Source organism: Apaloderma vittatum, unplaced genomic scaffold (genome assembly GCF_000703405.1).
Source record: "Apaloderma vittatum isolate BGI_N311 unplaced genomic scaffold, ASM70340v1 scaffold18634, whole genome shotgun sequence".
Lineage (NCBI taxonomy): Eukaryota > Metazoa > Chordata > Aves > Trogoniformes > Trogonidae > Apaloderma > Apaloderma vittatum.
Genome location: NW_009711143.1, coordinates 21,712 through 41,830, shown reverse-complemented (window position 1 = coordinate 41,830; position 20,119 = coordinate 21,712). Strand labels below are relative to the sequence as shown.

Genomic DNA, 20,119 nt, shown 5'->3' with positions numbered 1-20,119 from the left:
TAGGGGTTCTTAGGAATATCACGTCACTGGTCTCAGTTCTCCTTTCCAGCGTTCTAAAAAGGAGCTGAAGTTCACTCTGATTGCTCTCTAGATACTTTCTGACTTCACTCTGGAGTTTGTAATCCTTTGTCCTTGGTGTTAGTTGTTTCAGGTCACTATGGAGATTATTATTTAGGCAAATTACTTTCTTAGTACAGTTCCTTTTTCTTGGTGCTGGACTCATTTGTGCTCGTATGACTTAAGTCGGTTTCTTTAAGGAAGTGCCAGTTCTCTTGAATTCTTTACTTTAGTGGCCATTTCTTCCAAGTGTACTGAAATTTGAATGTCTCTGCATCTGTAATCCTTGTGTTCAGGCAAATCACCATTTTTACCAAAAGGAGTCTTGAGTTGTGTAGAAACCTTGGTGGTGGTGATGTTGGGAATGTTTTTAGAAAGCCTGCTCTGATAACAGCGTGGGGAGGGCTTCCTGCAGCAGGACTGTCCTTAAATAACAACACTGGCTTGGATTAGCACTGCCTGTTCTGAGCTGAACGCTGAAACAAAATGTTCTAAACATGCTAAAAGGTTGACTTTGATTTTTTTTTTTTTTTTAAACAGCATTATATTTACATTTGGTTGTGGGTTGGTTTTTTTTTTTAGTGAGCAGGTGAACCCAGACATTATTTAAGGGTAGGAAATGGGGCATTTTTGAAATTTAATATCATAGGATTAATGGGATTTTTCAGTTCGGCTGTGGAATTCCAGATGATATGGTCTAGGCAACTGCTGGTTGCCTGATGGATGTGAAACTCCTTTTAGGAGGAGGATTGTTTTCATGTTCTCTGCAGCTGCTCCAGGCAGTCAAAGACAAGTGTGACCCAGGAAGATAATGAGAACAGTACAGTAATGGCTTTGTTTTCTTTGCACCTGGAGAGACCAGGAGGGTTACGCTGGAAACTCAATCTGAAACATTTGTGTCATTTATTGAAGAAGTGTCCTTCATCCCTTCTAAGTGTCCATAGAACCTTTCTCTGAGGGTGCAATTGGGAGGGGTAGGTGATGCATTCGCTTGAGTCCAGCGCAATATTTCAATTGTGGAGTAATCTGTGAGTTGTACGTCATGGGTTGGGGCAGTCCTGCAAAGTCCTGGGTGTTAACAGCACCCAGGAAGGGGCTGAGTGTTTTTACATTTGGACTCACGGAATTTTTCAGTTCTTCCTCGTGGTTTCTTGTGGGCAGCCCAAGCCACTGAGTGATTAATTTAATGTGTGTCACTACAGTTATTTTTCTTCTAAGTGCTTCCCTGTATTTGCCTCTGCTGTCCAGAGAGAACCCACAAATTATGTACGTACTGCTCCTCTTTGCTTTCTTAGCTTTTTGCTGTTACTGCCAGTGCTTTTCCTTGGGAAGAAACTTGCCCTTTGGAAATTATCCTTTTGCTCCCAAAATACTGACTACACCTCTCTTTAAAAACAAAACAAGCCACTGAGGGAAAAAAATTGTGGATTTCTTCGTGTGCTGATCCTTTATGTGCTGAGCGTCACTTACAAATTGGAAAGTGGAGTTTGCGTGCTCCTCTTCTGAAAGCTCTGAACTGACCCGCTTGAATGGCTGGGTCCTACAAGATAGTGGCATCGTACAGTGCTCTGGCCTCATCAAATCCTTGACCTGGCCTGTATCCAGGAGAGAATGGGAGAAGAAGAGGAGGTGGGATGTCTCCTGTTCACCTCGCTGGACCCCGCCTGCTTGGTGTGCAGGCCAGGTTCCAGCTCAGAGCGTAGCACATTGTGCATCTGCCCTTCAGACCAGAGAGACTAAGCAGAACATGTTCTTGGCTTAACCTTGCTCTTCGTGTTCTTTCCTCAGCTGGGGAGTCCCCCTTGGCATCACGGTGGCGGCCGTTGCTCTGAAAAAGATTGGCTACGATGCCTCCAACGTCTCTGTGGGCTGGTGCTGGGTCAACCTGGATGCAGAGGATCGAGTCTTGTGGATGTTGTTAACGGGGAAGATTTGGGAGATGCTGGCCTATGTGATTTTGCCAGTGCTCTACATTCTCATTAAGAAGCACATTAACAGAGCGGTGAGTATTTTGCTGCTTTTGTCTGAAGTTACAGTCTTGCTATGTGATTATATCCTCCTCTGCTCTGAAGATTTTGCTGCATATTTAGCAGCCACACAGTCAGGAATTGCTTCCTATGCTGCTGAAATGCACCTGGTTGAGCAGCCTGCAGCATCATTACACAGTGACTTAGCACAAGAAGAATGTAAAAGCCTTTTGAAAACTTAAGGGGGTTATGGGATGTACACGAGTGAAATGTAAATCCTACTGTAAGAATTGAAACAGGGTGGGAAGGGTGACATTTGGTTTTAATCAGCCTTCCACAGCTCCACTTGTACCAAGTCTGAGGTTTGTTGTCTGAATTTATCTAACCTCAGTCATTGTGGGATCTTTAATGATAGGTTCCACTTATAAATACTTGTTTTGTACTAGCAATATAATCTCCATTTGGGGGGTTTATGGTCATTAATAGAGTCTGGACACTATAGAGCATTAGGCACCGTATGCATGCACAGTGGGGGAAGACACCCTGTCCCAGGAAGGTTTCAGAATTCAGAGGCTTATTTGCTGCTGCTCCTTGTGAACACAAAGAATCCAGGCATCTAGGAAAATGTTTGCATGATAGAGAAATATAGATTGAAAGTGGCGGAAGGAACTACACCCAGAGATCCCTGTTTTCTCTTAGTAGGGGGAAAAAGACCCCCACATCTGGATAGATATCCTTCTGGATATTGCTGCCACTGCAAACCTGCTACAGGAGTCATAGTTAGGGACAAACACAAGTCTGGGTAGGCGCAGGATCTCACAGACGAGTTGGAAGGACAAGGTAGTCTTAAGCAGCCCTAAGGGTCCTGAGAAAGGGGAGCTGGGAAGGGTTTGCTGGTGCCTGTCACCATCACCTGACGTAAATCAGAGAGGACGCTGTGTTCCAGCAGCTGTCAGAGATAGCAGCGTGCCTGCCGGGAACCTGACCCTCGCCTGCCCAGGCTCTCGCCCTCGCTCTGCCAGGGATTCTTGGACACTTGGCTCTCCCTTCCCCGCTCCCAGCCCTGTTACAGGAGCGGTGCTGAGGGCAGGCAGCCATCACACCGTTCTTGTAACAGGGGGTCTGAGGGCTGGAGCAGCAGCACACGGGGCCGTCTAGACCAGAGCATCTCTCTTCTCATTGTGCTAAGCCTTGTAAGCCATTACTAAGCCTCTTCGTTGGCAGGAGGTCTCCCACTTCCAGGGAAGGGCAATAGGTGACCACGGCTGGGTTTGGGCTGAAGTGGGTTTCTGGTAGTAGCTCCTGCACAGTCTGAGAGGAAGAGAAATTATGGAAGCAGCTGTTGTGGGGGACTAGGGCTTTCCAAATGGAAAAGGCTGCATGGGAGTGGGTGGGAAGCTGCACTAAAAAGCCCTCAGTGGGGTTTGACTCAGCCCACTGTGCAGTGTTGTCGTACAGCTCTGTTCTGGAGGAAGGGAGGTATCGGGACTTGGAGTACTGGAGGGAAGGAGAATACTGTGCGTCTAAGTTGTGTGTGCTCTGTAGCCCTGATGGTAGGAGGGATAGCTTTCTGCAGGTCAGCTATCCTGAGATTTAATCTCTTCACCCACGTTAACATCCTGATATTTAACATCACGTGCTCCAGCAGCTGCTCTGTGCTGTGTTGACCTGCTCTCCCCATCCAGGAATTTGAGTCCATCCAGTAGCTTCTGCCATAAGAAGGTCTCATGAGCCTTACACCTCCAGCCACCCTGATCCAGGGCACAGATCCCTCAATTTTTACAGAGAGGTTTGCTGGTTTGCCCAAATCCGTGGAAGCCCATTGCTGACAGCATGTGGCCAGAAATGAGGCAACAGGTTCTGCACAAACATACTGAAGGACTGGTTCACATGGGCATAAATCCCGTGTGGATCTTGCTGGCTGCGGCCGTGGTGAAGGCCAAAAATTCAGGTAGTTTAGCAGAACAAGCCAGACTTCTCCCCAAGGCCAATCCCTCAGCCAGGCACTTACACGGTGGTGAAGGCAGCAGCAGTGGAGCCGGGCCACCGGCTCAGCAAAACTATTTCATGGAGCACCACTGGGTTTTTTTAATGTTGTTCCTGGTTTCTTGGCAACTGCGTAGCGATGTTTGTTAATATAAAGCTTTAGTGGGACTCTGATAAGGGCTGAATGGTCTTTATTTGCCACTCCTTGGCTTTTTTTGTGTTAGGAAGGGCAGGACATGGCTGAAGCCTGGTGCTCGTAGCCGTGTCCCCATTAACTTCCCGCAAGATGCAGAAATTTAGTTTGCTTTGGAAAGAATCCCTGGAGCTAAATGTCCAAAGTGTATAGCTTTTTGTTCACATTTTTGTCTCCCTCCCACCCTCCATGGAAGCACGCAGCTCTCTCAGAGTATCGCCCCATTCTCTCAAGAGCACCTGCGTTTCAGCCCCGGACTTCCATAGCAGATAAGAAGTTGATTCTCATCCCTGTCATCTTTATCGTCCTCCGCATCTGGAGCACTGTACGATTCATTCTGACCCTCTGTAACTCCCCTGCAGTGCAAAATTCAGTCCTGGTTGTCCTGCATGTAAGTATTTGTCAGGAAACACATTAGAAGGAAGGAGGATCTGGGAGGGAGATGAGGCTTTGTGGCTCTCAATATCGCTTATTTGTGGCAGGACGCAGCACCTTGCAAGGACATCTGCTCTCTGCTGGCAAGTGCTGTTTCAGCAGCATCTAGTGGCTACGGAGAATGTTGGCAATGCCAGCTGCTTTGTAGGAAAAGCAAGCTCAGAGCAGAAATGTTGGGTGTCTGTCCTTCAGCTCCTGCTCTAGACCAGGCTGTAGCAAAGGCAAACCACCACAGCCCTCTGGTCTCCTTTTGGGTGCAAGGTGGATATTTCTGAATCTTTTCCTTGTTTAGGTGGAAGTTGCTGAATGTTGAGTCGGGCAGTACTATCGCTGCTCTGACACCGTGCTTGTTCTGGGGGGTGCCTGTAGGAACCGCACCGGTTAATTCCTTTCTTGCCCTTGCAGGGAATCGGTAACACGTTCCAAGGAGGTGCCAACTGCATTATGTTTGTCCTCTGTACACGGGTGGTCCGGACTCGGCTGTTTTCCTCCCTTTGCTGTTGCCACTACGATGAGTTGGACTGGCCTTTGCAAAGATCACACAGCTCCTGGCAGCACCCAGAACCCCACAAGGACAAGGATGTGCCAGACCCCGAGCGGACAAAACCTCTGCTTGCCAGCACCTGAGCCTGGGCTGTCTACACCTTGGTGCTGATTTCTTCTTTCACGGTAAAGATCTAGTTGAGTCTTCTCTCCCGCCGTGTCTGTTCGCAGGGGTGGGGAACAGCTACCAGTAAGCAGCTGACAAAAAGGGCCGTTTCTGCTGCCGCTGTGGGAGTTCCCTGTCTGACTGTACTGCAGCTCCCCGCCATGCTCCTTTGGGGCAAAACCATTTATAGAACTGATCTGCTTCCCTTCCCTGTGAGCTGGGGTAGCATCTCTTACTCAAGCCTGTAAAATGAGGAAATAGACTTCAGTGCTGTCTGGTGTACAAGGATAGGACACCAATGAAAACTGAAGAGGAGGAGTGAGTGGCCTCTGATGGAAAATACCGTGCACGCATACGTTTCTTCAGTACTGCACAGTTCAGGTGTATTTAGTGCCCCAAGTATTTCTTGTAAGGTAATGGAATCTGCCATCCATCATCATAAAAAGGAAGCAGAGGGTGATTCACGCAAATTACATAGAAAATTTGTAGGAGCAAAAAACTTGACAGAATCTTTTAATTTCGGGTGCAAGACAGGGCATTCAAAGCCCTTGCATTGAGTGTAAGCATCTAGTTTCCTTGTGCTTGACCTCATGAGCTGCAGAACATGCAGGTATGTCAACAATCTGTTTAAGAGCCCTTGGGGTTGTGGGGCTGCGTGGGCTTCTATGAAGCAGATATTGACAGCACTTTTCTTCAGTAACACAGTGCATCTGAAGTAGTTTAAAAAATCTAGAGCAGCTTTCCTGTCTGCTTACGTAAATGTAAACCCTGATGTGCTGGGAGCTGCAGTCTCTTCAGAAAGGATATGAAACTCTGTGTCTTTCTGCAGTTACACTTGCCCTGTGGGTCACACTTGGTGAAAAGGGCTGAGTCTGAAAGGCAGACAGCCCGCCTGGCTCCTGGGGCACAGCAGGGGCTGAGCACCCTGGAAAGCGAGCTGTGTGTGGGGTATGGTAGGTCTCCCATGTACATCTGTTTCCTGTCCTCCCAGACCACAAAGCCTGAAAAAACAGGACTATTTTTTCTAATCAGGTGACATTTCTATTTAGTTTGTATAACAGGTTTTTGCAGAAAGAATGGGAACCCCATGAATTGCCTGGGGGGTGAGGGCAGCTGTCCGGGTCCCACTGCTCCGGGCACTCAGCTGTTCAAAAGCTGCTCTTACTAATTTTAGTCATATTAACAACATGCAGAACAGTTAAACGATATGCTGATCTCACGGGACTATTGGCAGAGGCGAGTCCTGTTATTTTCTGAGTTGAAGACTTGGCATTTACTTTTATTATTAGCATATTTAAGCCCCCTTGTACAGAGGCTGTGTAAATATGGGAAGGTGGAATCCTCAAGAGCTCATTAGCCCGTGTCATGGCGCTATAGAGGGGCTCGGCTCATTAGCATCTCTAGGGCCTTTGAAGGGTATAGATGACTTCAAGAGGTTTTGCCTTCTTTCAAAAGGCTTTTTTTAAACTTCTGAAAGCTAAGTAACAACCTTGGTAGCTAGAACTGATGTTAATCCCATGTGACTCGGGAAGAAGAGTTGTATTAGAAACCTGCAGAAAGGCAGGGTAGTGAATCCTAAATTTTATGAGACTTAGAATTGTGCTGTGTTCAGTTTTTTGGAGCTGGCCCTGAAGAGGGGAAGTAAAATTGTCACCAGCTTGGCTTAAGGGAAAACAAACAAAAACACGACCAGCACAAAAATACCACACACCACCCCCCCAAAAAACCCACAACAAACCAACCAACCAAAACAGACTCGCTGTTCTCAGTTTGCCTCTTTCCATAATAGAGCTCTGAAAAATGCTTCTGAAGGAACATGCAGCTCAACAGAATTACATTTCCACCTCCCAGGGGTTCAGGCAAGCGTGTCGGTTTGTAAAGGTCAGCTATTGGCAATAGCACTTGTGCTGGAGAGTGGATGTCTGTGGTCATCCTCGTGTAGGCAAGTGCAGAGAAGGAGAAACAGCCCAGCAGAGAACCCCTGAGAAGTGTCTGTAGTTCCTAGCACTGAAGGTGCTCGCGGAGGGGATAGGGGAGGTGGTACAGGAGTGCGGGGCTGCTCCTGGCGGGTCCCACGGTCGTGGGGGTGGTGGCTGGAGTGCAGCCTTGGTTGTCTGTGAAGGTGACTCTGAACTCTTTCCTGTGAGGCATGGACTGGAGAATTTTAACTTCTTTCTGAAGGTGGCTGAGGTTGGGGTATGTGGCTGCACTTTAGAAATGGCTCCATCATTCCTATTTTTCAGCTACTGCAGGGTGACATCCATGGGGCTTGGGCTGCAGCAAGCCTGTTGTCCTGCCTCTGGGTAAACTTGTGAGCACTGGCTGCAGGAAGACGGGGCAGTCCTGGATTTTAACTGTGCTTTGTTTTGAGCAGGTGCTGGATCATCCCGGAGCCCCGTAGAGGGAGCTAAAGCCTGGGGAAAAGCGGTGCTGGAGAGGCTGAGCAAAGGGAAGAGGGTCCTGCTCCTCCTGGGCGTTCGGATACCAGCTGCCTTGGTCTTGAACTGTGCTCAGGATCCTCTGGAAGATACTGTTTGGCTGTGCTCCAACTTCCTGGGTTTTGTCCCTCCTTCCCCTCTCTCTCCACTGTAAATGTTAAAAAGGTTGGCCTTGGTGATCTGGAAGGTCTCTTCCAACCGAAACTGTTCTATGATTCTGTAAAATTGTTTGGGGTTTTGCTTTTCTGTCTGACAAAGTGAATGTGTTGTGAGTTCTGAACAAATATCTCACTGATAGGAAAACCATCCTGGGCGTGGATTTCATTCGTGTGAGGTCTTCCAGGGAGCTCCAACCTGGCTCCTGCTCTTCACTTAAATGCGGACAATAGTGTGCAAACGTGCTTGTTTTGTGGTGTTGATGGATGGTTCCTCTTTATGGTTTATTTCTCCTCCTTGGTGGTTAGGTGTTGTTGTCATCAGGGTTTGTGGTGGCAGCTTGCTTGTTGCCTCCCGGGAAAATCTGAGCTCTGCAGACTCCCTCGGTGCTCAGGGATATCTGGGTGTCCCACCCCAGCCTCCAGCAAGGACAACTCTCGCCAGCAGCAAGACGGGGACTGACATATGCTCTGAACTCCACATGTCCTTGGCTGAAGTCTGTTCTTGCTTTGGGAGTGCTCTAGCAGAGCTGGGAAGGGGATGTTTTTTTGCTATTTGGAGATAGCATTTTACCTTGTTTAAACTCCCCACGTGCTTGCATTTTAAACATTTTCTCCAACTTTTACAAAATAAATTGTTATTCTTTACCAAGGTGTCGTTCAATGCTGTTGCGATAGGTCTCAGCACCTTGGAGAATTTGTGTGTAGCAAGATCTTCCATCAGTTTTCTTGTGTCTACCTTAAAGACTAAAGGCACGTACAAGAAGAGATACAGAAAAGGAAGAAGGCTGGCAGGATGCTACCTCGCATTGCCTTTGTGCAGTGAAACTAGAGTCTCATTGAACTCTTGGGTTTGGAACCTCATGTCTGCTGCAGTTTACCTGCAGAAAGTGCTTCTTTTTCCAGCAACCCCCTTCCCTATTGCTAGGGGATCAGACTGCCACATCTACCTTTTCCTTAATTGACCAGAAGCCATTCATGCAGCTGATAGAGCAGTATCTGCCTGTGACTTATTTGCAGGGAAATAATTTGTTACTTAAATTATTGTTGTAGCTCAGGACTGCATATGATACTGACTTAGCCTTGACTGAACATGCAATTCCTTCCCAAAATGGAGGTGAAAATGCTGCTGATGTCACTCTTTTGGACATAAGCTGTGAGATGTCTCTTTGGTGCGAGTGTTGCAGTCGGCGTGCTGCAGCATCGCTGCCTGCCAGCTCCTGGTAGAACCATCACTTTTGTACAGCTCACAGCTAATGTTCTCTGGGAGATTTATTATTCTGGAAACTAAGCCTCCCCTCTTAATTATTTTTTTGCCAAATATATCAGGATTTCATGGAGTCCAGCTCTGAGCACAGACAATTGGGCTGAGTGTAAATGGTTGCCTGCACAAGCGCGCAGGTACTCTCACCGCGTGGTGGACAAGTGCCGAGGAGAGGAGACACAGAGCTGTGTTAATGTCTTCAGGCAAAAATCTGGGGTGAAGAGCAGATGTTAGAAGCTTAATGTGTGAAGTAGCTGAAATTGAAGATATGCTTGTAAAATGTTTATAAAATGGTCTCTCTTTACTCGTTACTGGCTCTATTCTTTGCACAAGTCCAACAGAATCTCAGCCACTGAAGGATTTTTATATCCGTGCAATTGCTTTGAAAGTCCAGAAAGTTCCTTCACCATCCTGTCTCCCTTCATCCGTGTCTTTTAAGATCATCCCAGTGCCAGTTACTACCTTTTGAATGTTGTTATTGGATTCTTGCCATAATTGGCAAATACTCAGTGTTCTGCTGCCATAAGCAAATATTTACTCTGATGAAGGATTTCTGATGGCAAACATCCTCCTTGATTTCTGTATATGTCAGGATTATTTCTTCAAGCTCAAGGGAGGAGTTTCATAGAGAATCTCCTTTCTTATAGAGTATGAGAGAGACTGTCGTTCTGCTGATAGCTCCCAGAAGAATGATACTGCCTTTAAAGAACAGGAAATTCATGACAGAAGTTTGTCCTCCTTGCAGCTTTCCCGCCCCTGGGGCAGAATGGCTCACTAGCTGCCAGTTAAGACCCCTGGTTGCACTGAAGCAGGAACAGTTCCCCAAAGACACATGAGTGTTCTTGAGGTGTGACCCACTTCAAAAAGAAGCATCCTTGAGGACATTAACTTATAAACTTATAAAGCACAAATGACAAGAAGTCTAGGGACTAAGTTCCATTACCCTTCCTATTTTTAGGGGAGGCTACTTTTGCCTGAAGGAAGGGAGGCTGCAACCAGCCAAAGAATGCAAACAGAGGAACAGCTTCAGTTGCTCAAGAGGCTACTGCTGTTTTGTTGGTTTTTTCCTGGTGGCTATTAAAGACAGACGAGAAACGAAAAGGTTTGATTCAAATTTATCTGGCTGCTGGAGCTACCTATGAACTTTGCATTTATCTGAAAAACTCTACAAATTATAGTCAACTATTAACCATGTCCTGTACTGTTCAAAGTGGTGCCATAGTGCAGGAGGTTAATACTAAGCCAGCAACACGTGGCGTGCCTTGCACGTTAGAGGGGAAAGGAGCTAATGTGCTTTGGTGGAAAAACTGTGTGTTCTGCACAGCGTCTAACCCACCAACCTGAGAGGATGAGCCTGGTCTCTGCCAACTGCTGGTCCGTGCAAGGTAGGACAACGAGTGGTATTTCTGCCCAAGGGTGGATAAGCAATTTGTGGCTGCAGGAGGGTTAAAGCAGTTCAGTTTTATTGCTGCAAAACTCTCTTTCTGTTGCCAAGGCTGCTCCCCCAGCCTGCCTCATTTTCCCCCAAAGCAGCAAGCGCCAGGCAGTCCCTCAGCTGCGCCTTCTGCTGCAGCTCTTGCTAGAGCCTCATCTTGTCGATGTACGTATAGCTGGGGGAAAACAGCTCAGTTAGCAGCTTTTGCGGGAAATCTGCCCCTTCTAGCTGGACAGATGAGCCTGTTTCCCCTGCAGGTTGGCAGCACCTCTCTTCTGAGTCAGAATCCGGCAAAAAAGAGCATGTGATCTCGCCACGACAGACTTGAAGAAGGACAAAAGAGAAGAAACGAGGGAGTCACGCAGGGAAGGAGTGATTAGGCGACAGCAGCAACTTACTTTGGCTGGTAGAGCTTGTTGATTGGAGGTTTTCTGAAAATTCACGGGGCGATTTTCGGTGTAGGGCGTTGTCTGTTTCAACTATAAAAGCCCGCAGCCACCATCTGTGATTCAAACACCAAAATGAAGTTGAAAAGAGAGAAGCAGGAGAGCTCTGACGACAATGAAGGTTCAAAGGGGGTAAGTATTCCCGACTCTGTGCTTCTAACTTCAGCCTCCCACAGGGATACAGAGCAAGCTGTTTGACATCTGCAAGTACCTGGAGAGGAAGGAGAAAGCCAAGATCTTTTGGGCTAATACATTCACAACTCATCACGCAGGGAGAGTGATGTGTGTGCTCTTGAACCCAGTTTATGTTTGTCTGCGCCTGACCTACTGTGTAACTTCTGTGTGACTTTCTCCTTCTGTGTGTGAGTTTTCTTTCCTACTTCCTAATCAGTTCTCAGTTGCAGGTGCTTCTGGATGGGGGCTGCCTTTCACAGCAGCTTTCTTTGTGGAATCTTGCGCAATGCGATGCTCGTGTATGCCAGAGCTTTTCCTAAAAGGGCTGAATGTGAATAATTAACCCTAGTGGCTCTTTTTTGCTCCTGGGGTTTGTCTAATGGGAGCAAGGCAGCCGGCTCTTCGTCATCAATGTGAGAATGTCAACAGTCTGCTCCTAGAAAATGTAGCTGGAAGCCTCAACTTCTTCCTAATCTGTACTCTGAGATTGAGTCGAGCTTTGGGCTCCTGCAGTGTCTTAGACTCTGCAGATCTCTGTAGGTGAGATGCTAGAGCCTCTGATGAATATAAGGAACATAAGCAGTACCAGCAGCTATTTGGACAAATGTTTAATTAGGGAAATGACAGATACTTTATGTGAGATCAAAGTTGAACATTGGGACATAAAACCTTGCAGATGTTAAGGCTAATAATAATGGTGACAAAAAATGATAGGCGTCTGGATGAAAAAATACTTTATTGATGTAGCAGCAGTAAGATATATCAGTGAATTATAAACAAACACACAAAAAACTCCCCCCCCCCCCCCCGCAAAAAAAAAAAACACACAAAAAAACCCCCCCCCCCCCCCCCGAAAAAAAAAACAACCCAAGGGAAAAAAATCCCCACAGCTCTGTCAACACAGTAGGGCCAGCCTAGGGACTGAATAGGATTTGATCCTCCTCTGGATGGCGATTTCACCCTTCTGCTTAACCGCCAAGTGCTGCTCTTGCACCCCATGGCCAGGCCCTCGCTGAGCGACTTGGATAAGTTCTAATTGGCTTCGGTGGCAGTCAGATTAGATCCGTAAACAGCTTGATCCTGAAGTGTGGGAGGCAGAAGAAGCCAGCATGAAAAGCAGAACAAATTAACAGGAAAGGGATTTTGCCACTTCATGCAAAGTCTCTTCTTTTTAAGGCTTTCTTGTGCCAATATCCTGTGTTATTTCACTAACCAATTTGCGTGTTGGAAAAAGAATAATTGCATAGAATTTTTTTTCTCTGCGGTGTGGTATTTTAAGCATGATAACTTAAAATTTTTTATCATCGAAATGATCCATCACTACCAGGAAAGAGTAGAATCAATTACTGTAATGACTATGTGCAAATCAAGCGGAACAAAATGAGTTATAATGAAAACAACCCATTGGGCTTACTTTGTACAGCGACATGAAGTGAAAAACGCAGAAGGCAAGCCTTAGGGTATTCCTTTTTTTTTACTGGATGCCATTTATGTCTAAAAGCCAAACCTGCTTATAAAGTGTTATTTATGTGTTTTCTTTCCCCACTGCAGAAAATGACACTTTTGCTTGCACTGGTAACACTGATCTCCGCATTTGGATCTTCTTTCCAGTACGGTTACAACGTGTCTGTGATCAATTCTCCAGCCCCGGTAGGTTGGTCTGTAGAGCAGACCATGACCTAGGAGTAGGTTTGCAAATAAAACAAAGCAGGAGCATATCAGTAGATTGTGGGTGTTTGTGGGCAGATGCTTGTACCTCTTTGAACTGTGAATTGCCAGGAACTGATGAGAAGCAGTTTCCAGGAAAGCAAAGGTGGGGGGATGTTAAGGTGTACACCTACTGTTTGGACTTTGCCCAGCAGAGATGAGGAGTGAGGAATGTTTTCTCTTCTGGAAATCGGGCAAATCCTGTAAGGCAGGATGACTTGCGGTCCAGGCTTCTCCATCCTTCTCTTGCATTCGTTTTCCATCTTAGCCATTCTGGTTTTTATCAAGGTGTTTGTTTAAAGCTTTAGGGCATTTGTTGCTAACTAGCTTTTACAGCATGAAATTTTTACTTACTGTGCTCAACACGCTCTGTATTTTGTTTCAGTACATGCAAGACTTTTACAACCAAACTTACCTGGACAGGAACGGAGAGCCTATGGATAGCAGCTTCCAGACACTGCTCTGGTCTCTTACTGTGTCCATGTTCCCCCTGGGTGGCTTTGTTGGGTCCCTCCTGGTGTGGCCTCTGGTCAATAACTGTGGCCGGTACGTGACGGCGGTGCTTCGGATCCTGCCCCAACAGGTTGCTGTGTTCAGATCAGACTTGCCTTGCTGGTGGCTCCAGCTTGCCAGGTCCATCAGGAGCGTGGCTGTGTCACACACACCTTGACTGTGAGGTAGATGGGCTGGTGATAAGTTGCTGATCTCAGCAACACGTGCTGTGTGAAAGAATTTATATGGTTTCAGTGCGGCTAAGGCCAGGCTGTTTGCTGGGCACTGAGCCAGGGAGAGGGCAGCGGTGAAAGTCTTGGGCTGGGATCTGAGATCAGGCCCAGCGGCTGCTGCTCTGGTGTCCTGAGAAACTTCAGCTCTTTCTTGAGGCCTTCTTCCCTAGGAGGGAAAAATGGGAGAGTCGCTATTTTCTCTTTGATTAGTCTTTGGGACAGTGATTCATCTGAGTGTTGGACAGCATAACACAGAGGGGATCTGTCTGCTATTGGGGCCTTAAAAAAGTAAACTGAATCCATCTCCTTCCCTGTTACTTTGCAGAAAGGGAGCTTTGCTGATAAATAATCTCCTCTCCATTGTTGCTGCCGTCCTTATGGGAACCTCAGAGCTAGCAAAAACTTTTGAAGTAATCATCCTTTCACGTGTTATCATGGGAATATATGCTGGTAAGTAAAAGTTTGAACCTTAAAGGGAGAGCAATAAATATATCCTTGGCTCTGTAAAGGTGTTTTGTGCTCACAACAGATGGTTTCACAGGTACCATACTTTAGCCATACATCTGCATAACAATGCTGTGCTTACTTGACGAGCAGTTGTCATCTGCGTGTTGCAGAAGTACTAAAGATCTCTAGTAAACAACGGCAGTGAGAGTGGAATTTAAGATGTACAGAAGAGATGTATGTCTGTAGATGTAGTTATCCTCTGCCATAAGTGTCTACTAGGAACCGGAGCTCCAACAGCCAGGAAACCTCCTGATGATAATCTGTTTTCCCAGGTATCTTAAAGCAGATAGCCGGGCTGGCTGGTTTTGTGTTGTGGGATTTCTTTATTATTATTTTTTCCTTTTCTTTTTATCATAATCAGAAATGGAATAAACCTTCTAAGTCAAAGTTATTGGAAATAATGGCAGATCCAATAACCCATTCCTGGAACTGACTTTTTTCTGCAAGAGAAAAGAAGTGTTAAAAGGGAGAGAGAAGGGTTTGGAGGCACTGGATTTATTGCAAAGCTAGTGGGAAGCCAAGGGGAAGGGTGTATGTATGTTGCTGGTGTAAGTGACTCTATCAGAGCTACAATAATATAGAACAAGCAGAAACCCAGTGTGGGAGGGCACCCCATGCATTTCTGTACTGGATGTGTGCAAAGCCAGGCTGATAAGGGTCCTAACACCATTTGGGTTCAATTAATTGGCTCTGGGCTACGGAGACTGACATACTCCGTGGTTTGTTAGTGAGTTGGGCTATCCTGTGAAGAGAAGAAAACAAGAAACTGATGTTGGAAAACAACTTGCTCTGTATCTTGCAGCAATGGGAGGTGGTGAGCTAAGGCAGGAAATTTATCTTGTTCAATGGCTTTGTCTTTTGACTCTCCTAAGCCTGCAAGCTGCTCCTAGAGTCGGTTCTCTAAATCAGTACGGAGCAACGTGTGAAGTGTGATCTGTGTATTTATAACTGATTAAAGAATCTGGACTTTCACTTCACAGCTTGACCTCACTTTTGACCTGTGAACAGTTTTTTTTATAATGTTTTCTAGTTGCTTTAATACTTGTTGCCATGCCTTTTGGCTTTCACATAACAGCTTGATCACCTTAATAGCTCCAAGGTCCTGAAGGCTAGGAACTTGAGAAATGTAAGATAAGGGTCTTATGTTATCATTTGACTCCAGGAGTATGGGTTTTGCATGCCAGGATTTACAGCATAAGCATGGGAGCTGGCAGCCCTCTAGGGTTACTGTAGGTAACCACGCAACGTTCCTCAAAATAACCTGTGCCCTTAGTGTCCTGTTCAAGTGGAGATACCAACTGCAGCATGCTACCTGTAAGAGATCTCACACCAGCAAAGCCCTCTGCAAAATGTTACGGAGCAATTAAAGGAGAAGTGAATTTTTAAAAGCCAACAAGAACTCACATCCCTCCACCATCAGCTTGTTTGGATAGTGGTTTCTTATCTTGTTTTATATAAAGCAGAAATTCCCCCCTCACGTTTTGTCCCATGTTCCACTAAAGAGTAAGGAAAACGTACACAGCTTGTTCACTGGCCAGAAGATGACATGAACTCTTCAGCTGGAGCAAAAGGGTTGGAGTGTGAGGTTTCTGTATATCCTGTGGTTACCAGCGTGGATCACTTTGGTCTCACGTCGGAAAAAGGCATCTTAGTGAAGCTGGTGAGTGTGCTGGCATAAGGCAGCTGCATGCCTAACACTGTTCTCTAACTACTAGGTCTGGCTTCCAATGTGGTCCCCATGTTCCTTGGAGAATTGTCCCCCAGAAATCTGAGAGGTGCTATTGGAGTAGTACCCCAGCTCTTCATCACTCTTGGGATCCTTGTAGCTCAGATCCTTGGTCTGAACAGCATCCTTGGGAATGACGAAGGTAAAGCCCTGGCTCAGAACTTTTCTGGGGACTCCATTGGGGAAAGGTTTTTCACATTTTTCATCTTGTCTCACTTCTTGCAGGCTGGCCCGTGCTGCTGGGGCTCACTGGGATCCCATCACTCCTTCAGCTCCTTACATTGCCCTTTTTCCCTGAGAGTCCTAGATATCTGCTGATACAGAAGGGCAACGAAGAGCAAGCACGACAAGGTACAGAATTATCCTTTAAGGGAAGGGCAGGTGAAATGGGATAGATCTGCCTGTGGGACATGGCTGACAGCAATCAACAGTGAAGCAAGCAAGCGTGAAATTCTTGATTGACGTGTTGCTGGTGGATAGAATGCCTGCAGCATTGCTCCTTTCTCTGCACACGTGAATTCCTGACTTCCCACCCTAGAAGCACTGCTGCCCACAGCTTACCTAATGTTCTGTCTCGATTTGAGGCAGGAGAGTTCACTGTAGACCTGCTCTCTGGGGTCTGTAACTCACCTTTATGTCCCAACTAGCTCTGCAAAAGCTGAGAGGTTGGGATGATGTGGATGATGAGATAGAAGAAATGCGCCAAGAAGACCAGTCGGAAAGGGAAGAAGGGCATTTCACTGTGTTCAGCCTGTGCACCTTCAGAGGCTTGCGATGGCAACTCATCTCTATCATTGTCATGATGATGGGCCAGCAGCTCTCTGGGATTAATGCGGTGAGTGGGAGAGGCCAGTGGGGTGAGTAACAAAGGGATGGGACTTCAGAGTGGATGAACTGGGGTGGTCCTGTCACAGAAGCTAGAACCTAGGACACAGCAGTACCCCTTCATCAGGGACACGGGTTCTGCATCACGTTGTGGTGGGCTGACCCTGACCAGTACCAAATCCAGTACACACATGTACTAGACGCAGGGTCAAGCTGTCCTGCTAAGGATAGTTTCTGAGTAAGATGCTTGTGCCTGGATCCAAACACCAATGGCTTCAGAAATAAAAGACTTCAGGCTTCTGTGCACCAGTTCCAGGATGGAAAAGCTGCCAAAATGGGATTCCTGTGCTCTGCCTTTGGCCACATATAAACACAGCTGTGGTTTTGCTGCAGGTCTTCTACTACGCAAACAGAATCTTCGAGGCAGCAGGTGTGGACAGCAGCAGTGTTCAGTATGTCACTGTGTCGACAGGCGCCATCAACGTCGTCATGACTTTGCTTGCTGTGAGTTACCACTACAGCTCTTTCAATTCTTGCTTTTTCAGTCTCCCCTGTACACCACTGTTTAAATTAGGTCATTATTTACACATCCTGTGAGCTGCTTTGCACAACAGGTGCCCTGCAGTGTCCCTTGGGTGAAGGCAGCTCTGTTAACCCCCGGGGTTCATTGTGCTGATTTCTAACAGGCCGCAGAAGTTTTCAGTCTCTGGGCTCCAGGCTGACAGACCCTTTTTTTGCTGATGCCAGAAATTTCACTGAATTTCTTAGAAGACAAGGGTCTAAATTTTGTTGGAATAAGAAGTGCTGTGCCCCAGGCATCTGACTCCTCACCCTCTTTTGTCTCTTTCAGGTTTTCATCGTGGAATCCCTGGGGAGGAGAATCCTTCTCCTTGCTGGGTTTGGGTTGTGCTGTGTCTCCTGTGCAGTGTTAACTTTGGCCCTCAGTCTCCAGGTGTGTAGCTGAATGGCTCGGGTGATCCCACCCTGCTTTTCTGAACCTTCCAGGGAACAGGCTATTGGTGTATTTTGAAGTTGCTTCTGCACCCTGGGTGTGGAGGGGACAGTGTTGAATTTCTCTGTACTTGTGTATCTGCCTAAAGCAAACCCAGGAAAAGCTATGACCCTGCTTGTCTGAATACCGCTTCCAGTACATCATGTTCGTTATAACATTTGTGGGAAGTGAGGATTATACTCAGGCATGGTACGGGCATACCTGGCAATGGAGAGTGACACCGGCATTAGAAATCTTAATACAAACAGTGCCTTGAACGTGTTGATGTTCAGGTAAGAACCACATCTAACCTGTGATTAAATTCTTCCCAGGTGACTGTCACATGGATGTCTTACCTCAGCATAGTGTGTGTCATTGTCTACATCATTGGACATGCTATTGGAGCCAGTAAGTATGAACTGTCTAGTCCAGCCTCCTCCACAAGTTGGGTAAAGGCAAGTGCCGTGTTCAATTTCAAATCAAAAGCTTTGTGGAGCTAATCCAAGGAGATCAGATTTCTTGTCTGTGGGGCCATGGGCCTTGCTGATTGTCGGCTAGGCTTATTTATGGTCCAGTGACCGGCTGCGTCCCTGAGGCAGGGGAGCATCTGGCTTGCAAGAAGAAATGCAAAGATGCAATTGTTCTTGTGCTTGAGATTCCCCTAGCAAGATCTGGAGCAAAACTGAAATAGTGAGCCCTGCCAGCTGGGCAGAGACGTTGCATGCTTGCATCTGTAGGCAACAAGACAAATTAAACGCATCTCAAATGACACGTGTGGCCCTGCAGGTCCCTTTGCAGAAAGGAGATGTGCAGATAAGTGTGGATATTGGAAAGGCTTTGTCCTGACGCAGTTTCTCAGCGTGATGGTGGTGTCCCTTTAGCTCGGAAAGCCCTGCCAGACCCTTGCTGGATGCTGGGAGATTGCTGGAGGAAGAACAGCAGCTCAGCTGGGCCTGTGGCCTCGCTCCATGAATGAAACAAGGTCTGTGTCTGCTGCTGGGAGCCGCGGGGCGGCACTGCAGGGCTCGGCCTGAGGGCTTCTCCCCAGAGGCATTTGTCCAACACCTGCAGGTGCTGGGCTGTTTCTTGGTTTTTCTTTTTTTTTTTTATTTAAAGAAGCAATGACTTGCTTAGTTGCTGCTGGTAGGATGCTCTCTGGAGAGACAGCTCATATTTATCAGTCTTATTTTACAATTTGTGCTGGATGTGGGTTCAGGGTGACGATGAAACCATAGCAGAGATGTTGATTGCTGTGTGTAAGTGCAGGAAAGTCATTTAGTTGCCCTGGGGTTTTTTTGGTTTTCTTTTATTTAATCCCTTATTTGATTTACTAGTGTTCCTAAACACTAAGTAGTTTAGAAACCGTTGGCTGCCACTGAAACGAACAGTGTAATCTGGGAATTCAGAGTGGGAGAATTACCTTTGAGATTTCCACATATGCAACTGTCTTCCAGGTCCAATTCCCTTTGTGATGATCACCGAGATGTTCCTGCAGTCATCCCGGCCTGCAGCGTTCATGGTGGGTGGGTCTGTGCACTGGCTCTCCAACTTCACCGTGGGGCTTGTCTTCCTCTATATGGAGGTAAGATGCAATCACAGGAGAGGGCAAATCTTCAGCTTAAAATCAGTATCTTCACCTCTGTATTCTTGGAGAGCCTTTTTAACCACCTCTAACTTCTAGTTTTTCAACTTAAGATATGTGCACATCACCGTGGCTGCCTTTGTTTTTGTTTTTAATAGCCCTTGCAGTGTTCAGCATGCCCAAATCCTGTAATGTACACAAGTGGAGTAGTCCCCTGATCCCTGCTCTGTCTTCTTTCGTTGCGCTAGGAGGGATTGGGGCCCTACAGCTTCCTCATCTTCTGTGCCATCTGCCTCGCCACTATGGTTTACATCTTCTTTATTGTTCCTGAGACAAAGAACAAAACCTTCATGGAAATCAACAAGATCATGGCCAAGAGGAACAAGGTGGAGATTCAGGATGACAAAGACGAGTTTAAGGACTTCCACAGGACTGTCTCAGGTGGGCAGGCAGAGGAGAAAGAAGTCTCCAGCAGTGAGCTGTGACCCAGCCCAGCGTTTTGCCTGGCCCAGACATTTTTTTCAGAATACATTCAGCTAGAGAACAAATACATGGTTTCATCATTTGATACTAGTCTTCATTGAGACCTTCCGTAAACTTCCCACAGCAGGAGGGGGTGACATGAGCCAGCACCTGGGCTGCGTTTTGGTCAGTTGTGTCCCAGGAGTGCACTCTCTTCCTCTGAGGAACTTTCATTCCTATATCTGAGGGTCCAGCATGGGTGATGCCAGGCCTTTTGTGCTCTGGGGTGCAGAGAGTGTTGGTTGTTCTGAGGTGCTTCGTTAGGTGAGCTGGTAACGGTATTTATCCCGTCAACTCTTGTCCTTTTGTGTGCTTCAAAGGACTGCTAAAGTGGA

The 20,119-nt window shown here is 46.8% G+C and overlaps 2 protein-coding genes across 2 annotated transcripts; both read left to right on the top strand.

The window, feature by feature from the left end:
* Nucleotides 1-1,845: 1,845 nt before the first annotated feature.
* GPR157 (G protein-coupled receptor 157) lies at nt 1,846-5,265 on the top strand (the record flags this gene model as incomplete). Its single annotated transcript, XM_009867561.1, has 3 exons — nt 1,846-2,059; nt 4,400-4,594; nt 5,044-5,265. Coding segments are annotated over 3 exons (631 nt in total), but the record flags the coding sequence as incomplete, so codon positions are not given.
* A 5,835-nt stretch (nt 5,266-11,100) lies between these two features.
* On the top strand, nt 11,101-19,747 carry LOC104272538 (solute carrier family 2, facilitated glucose transporter member 5-like). The gene is made up of 12 exons (XM_009867559.1): nt 11,101-11,157; nt 12,751-12,849; nt 13,292-13,452; nt 13,957-14,081; nt 15,854-16,006; nt 16,090-16,215; nt 16,512-16,699; nt 17,083-17,193; nt 17,540-17,641; nt 18,013-18,088; nt 19,135-19,262; nt 19,511-19,747. Exons 1-12 carry the CDS (start codon nt 11,101-11,103, stop codon nt 19,745-19,747), a joined length of 1,563 nt encoding a protein of 520 aa, XP_009865861.1.
* The last annotated feature ends 372 nt before the right edge of the window (nt 19,748-20,119 follow it).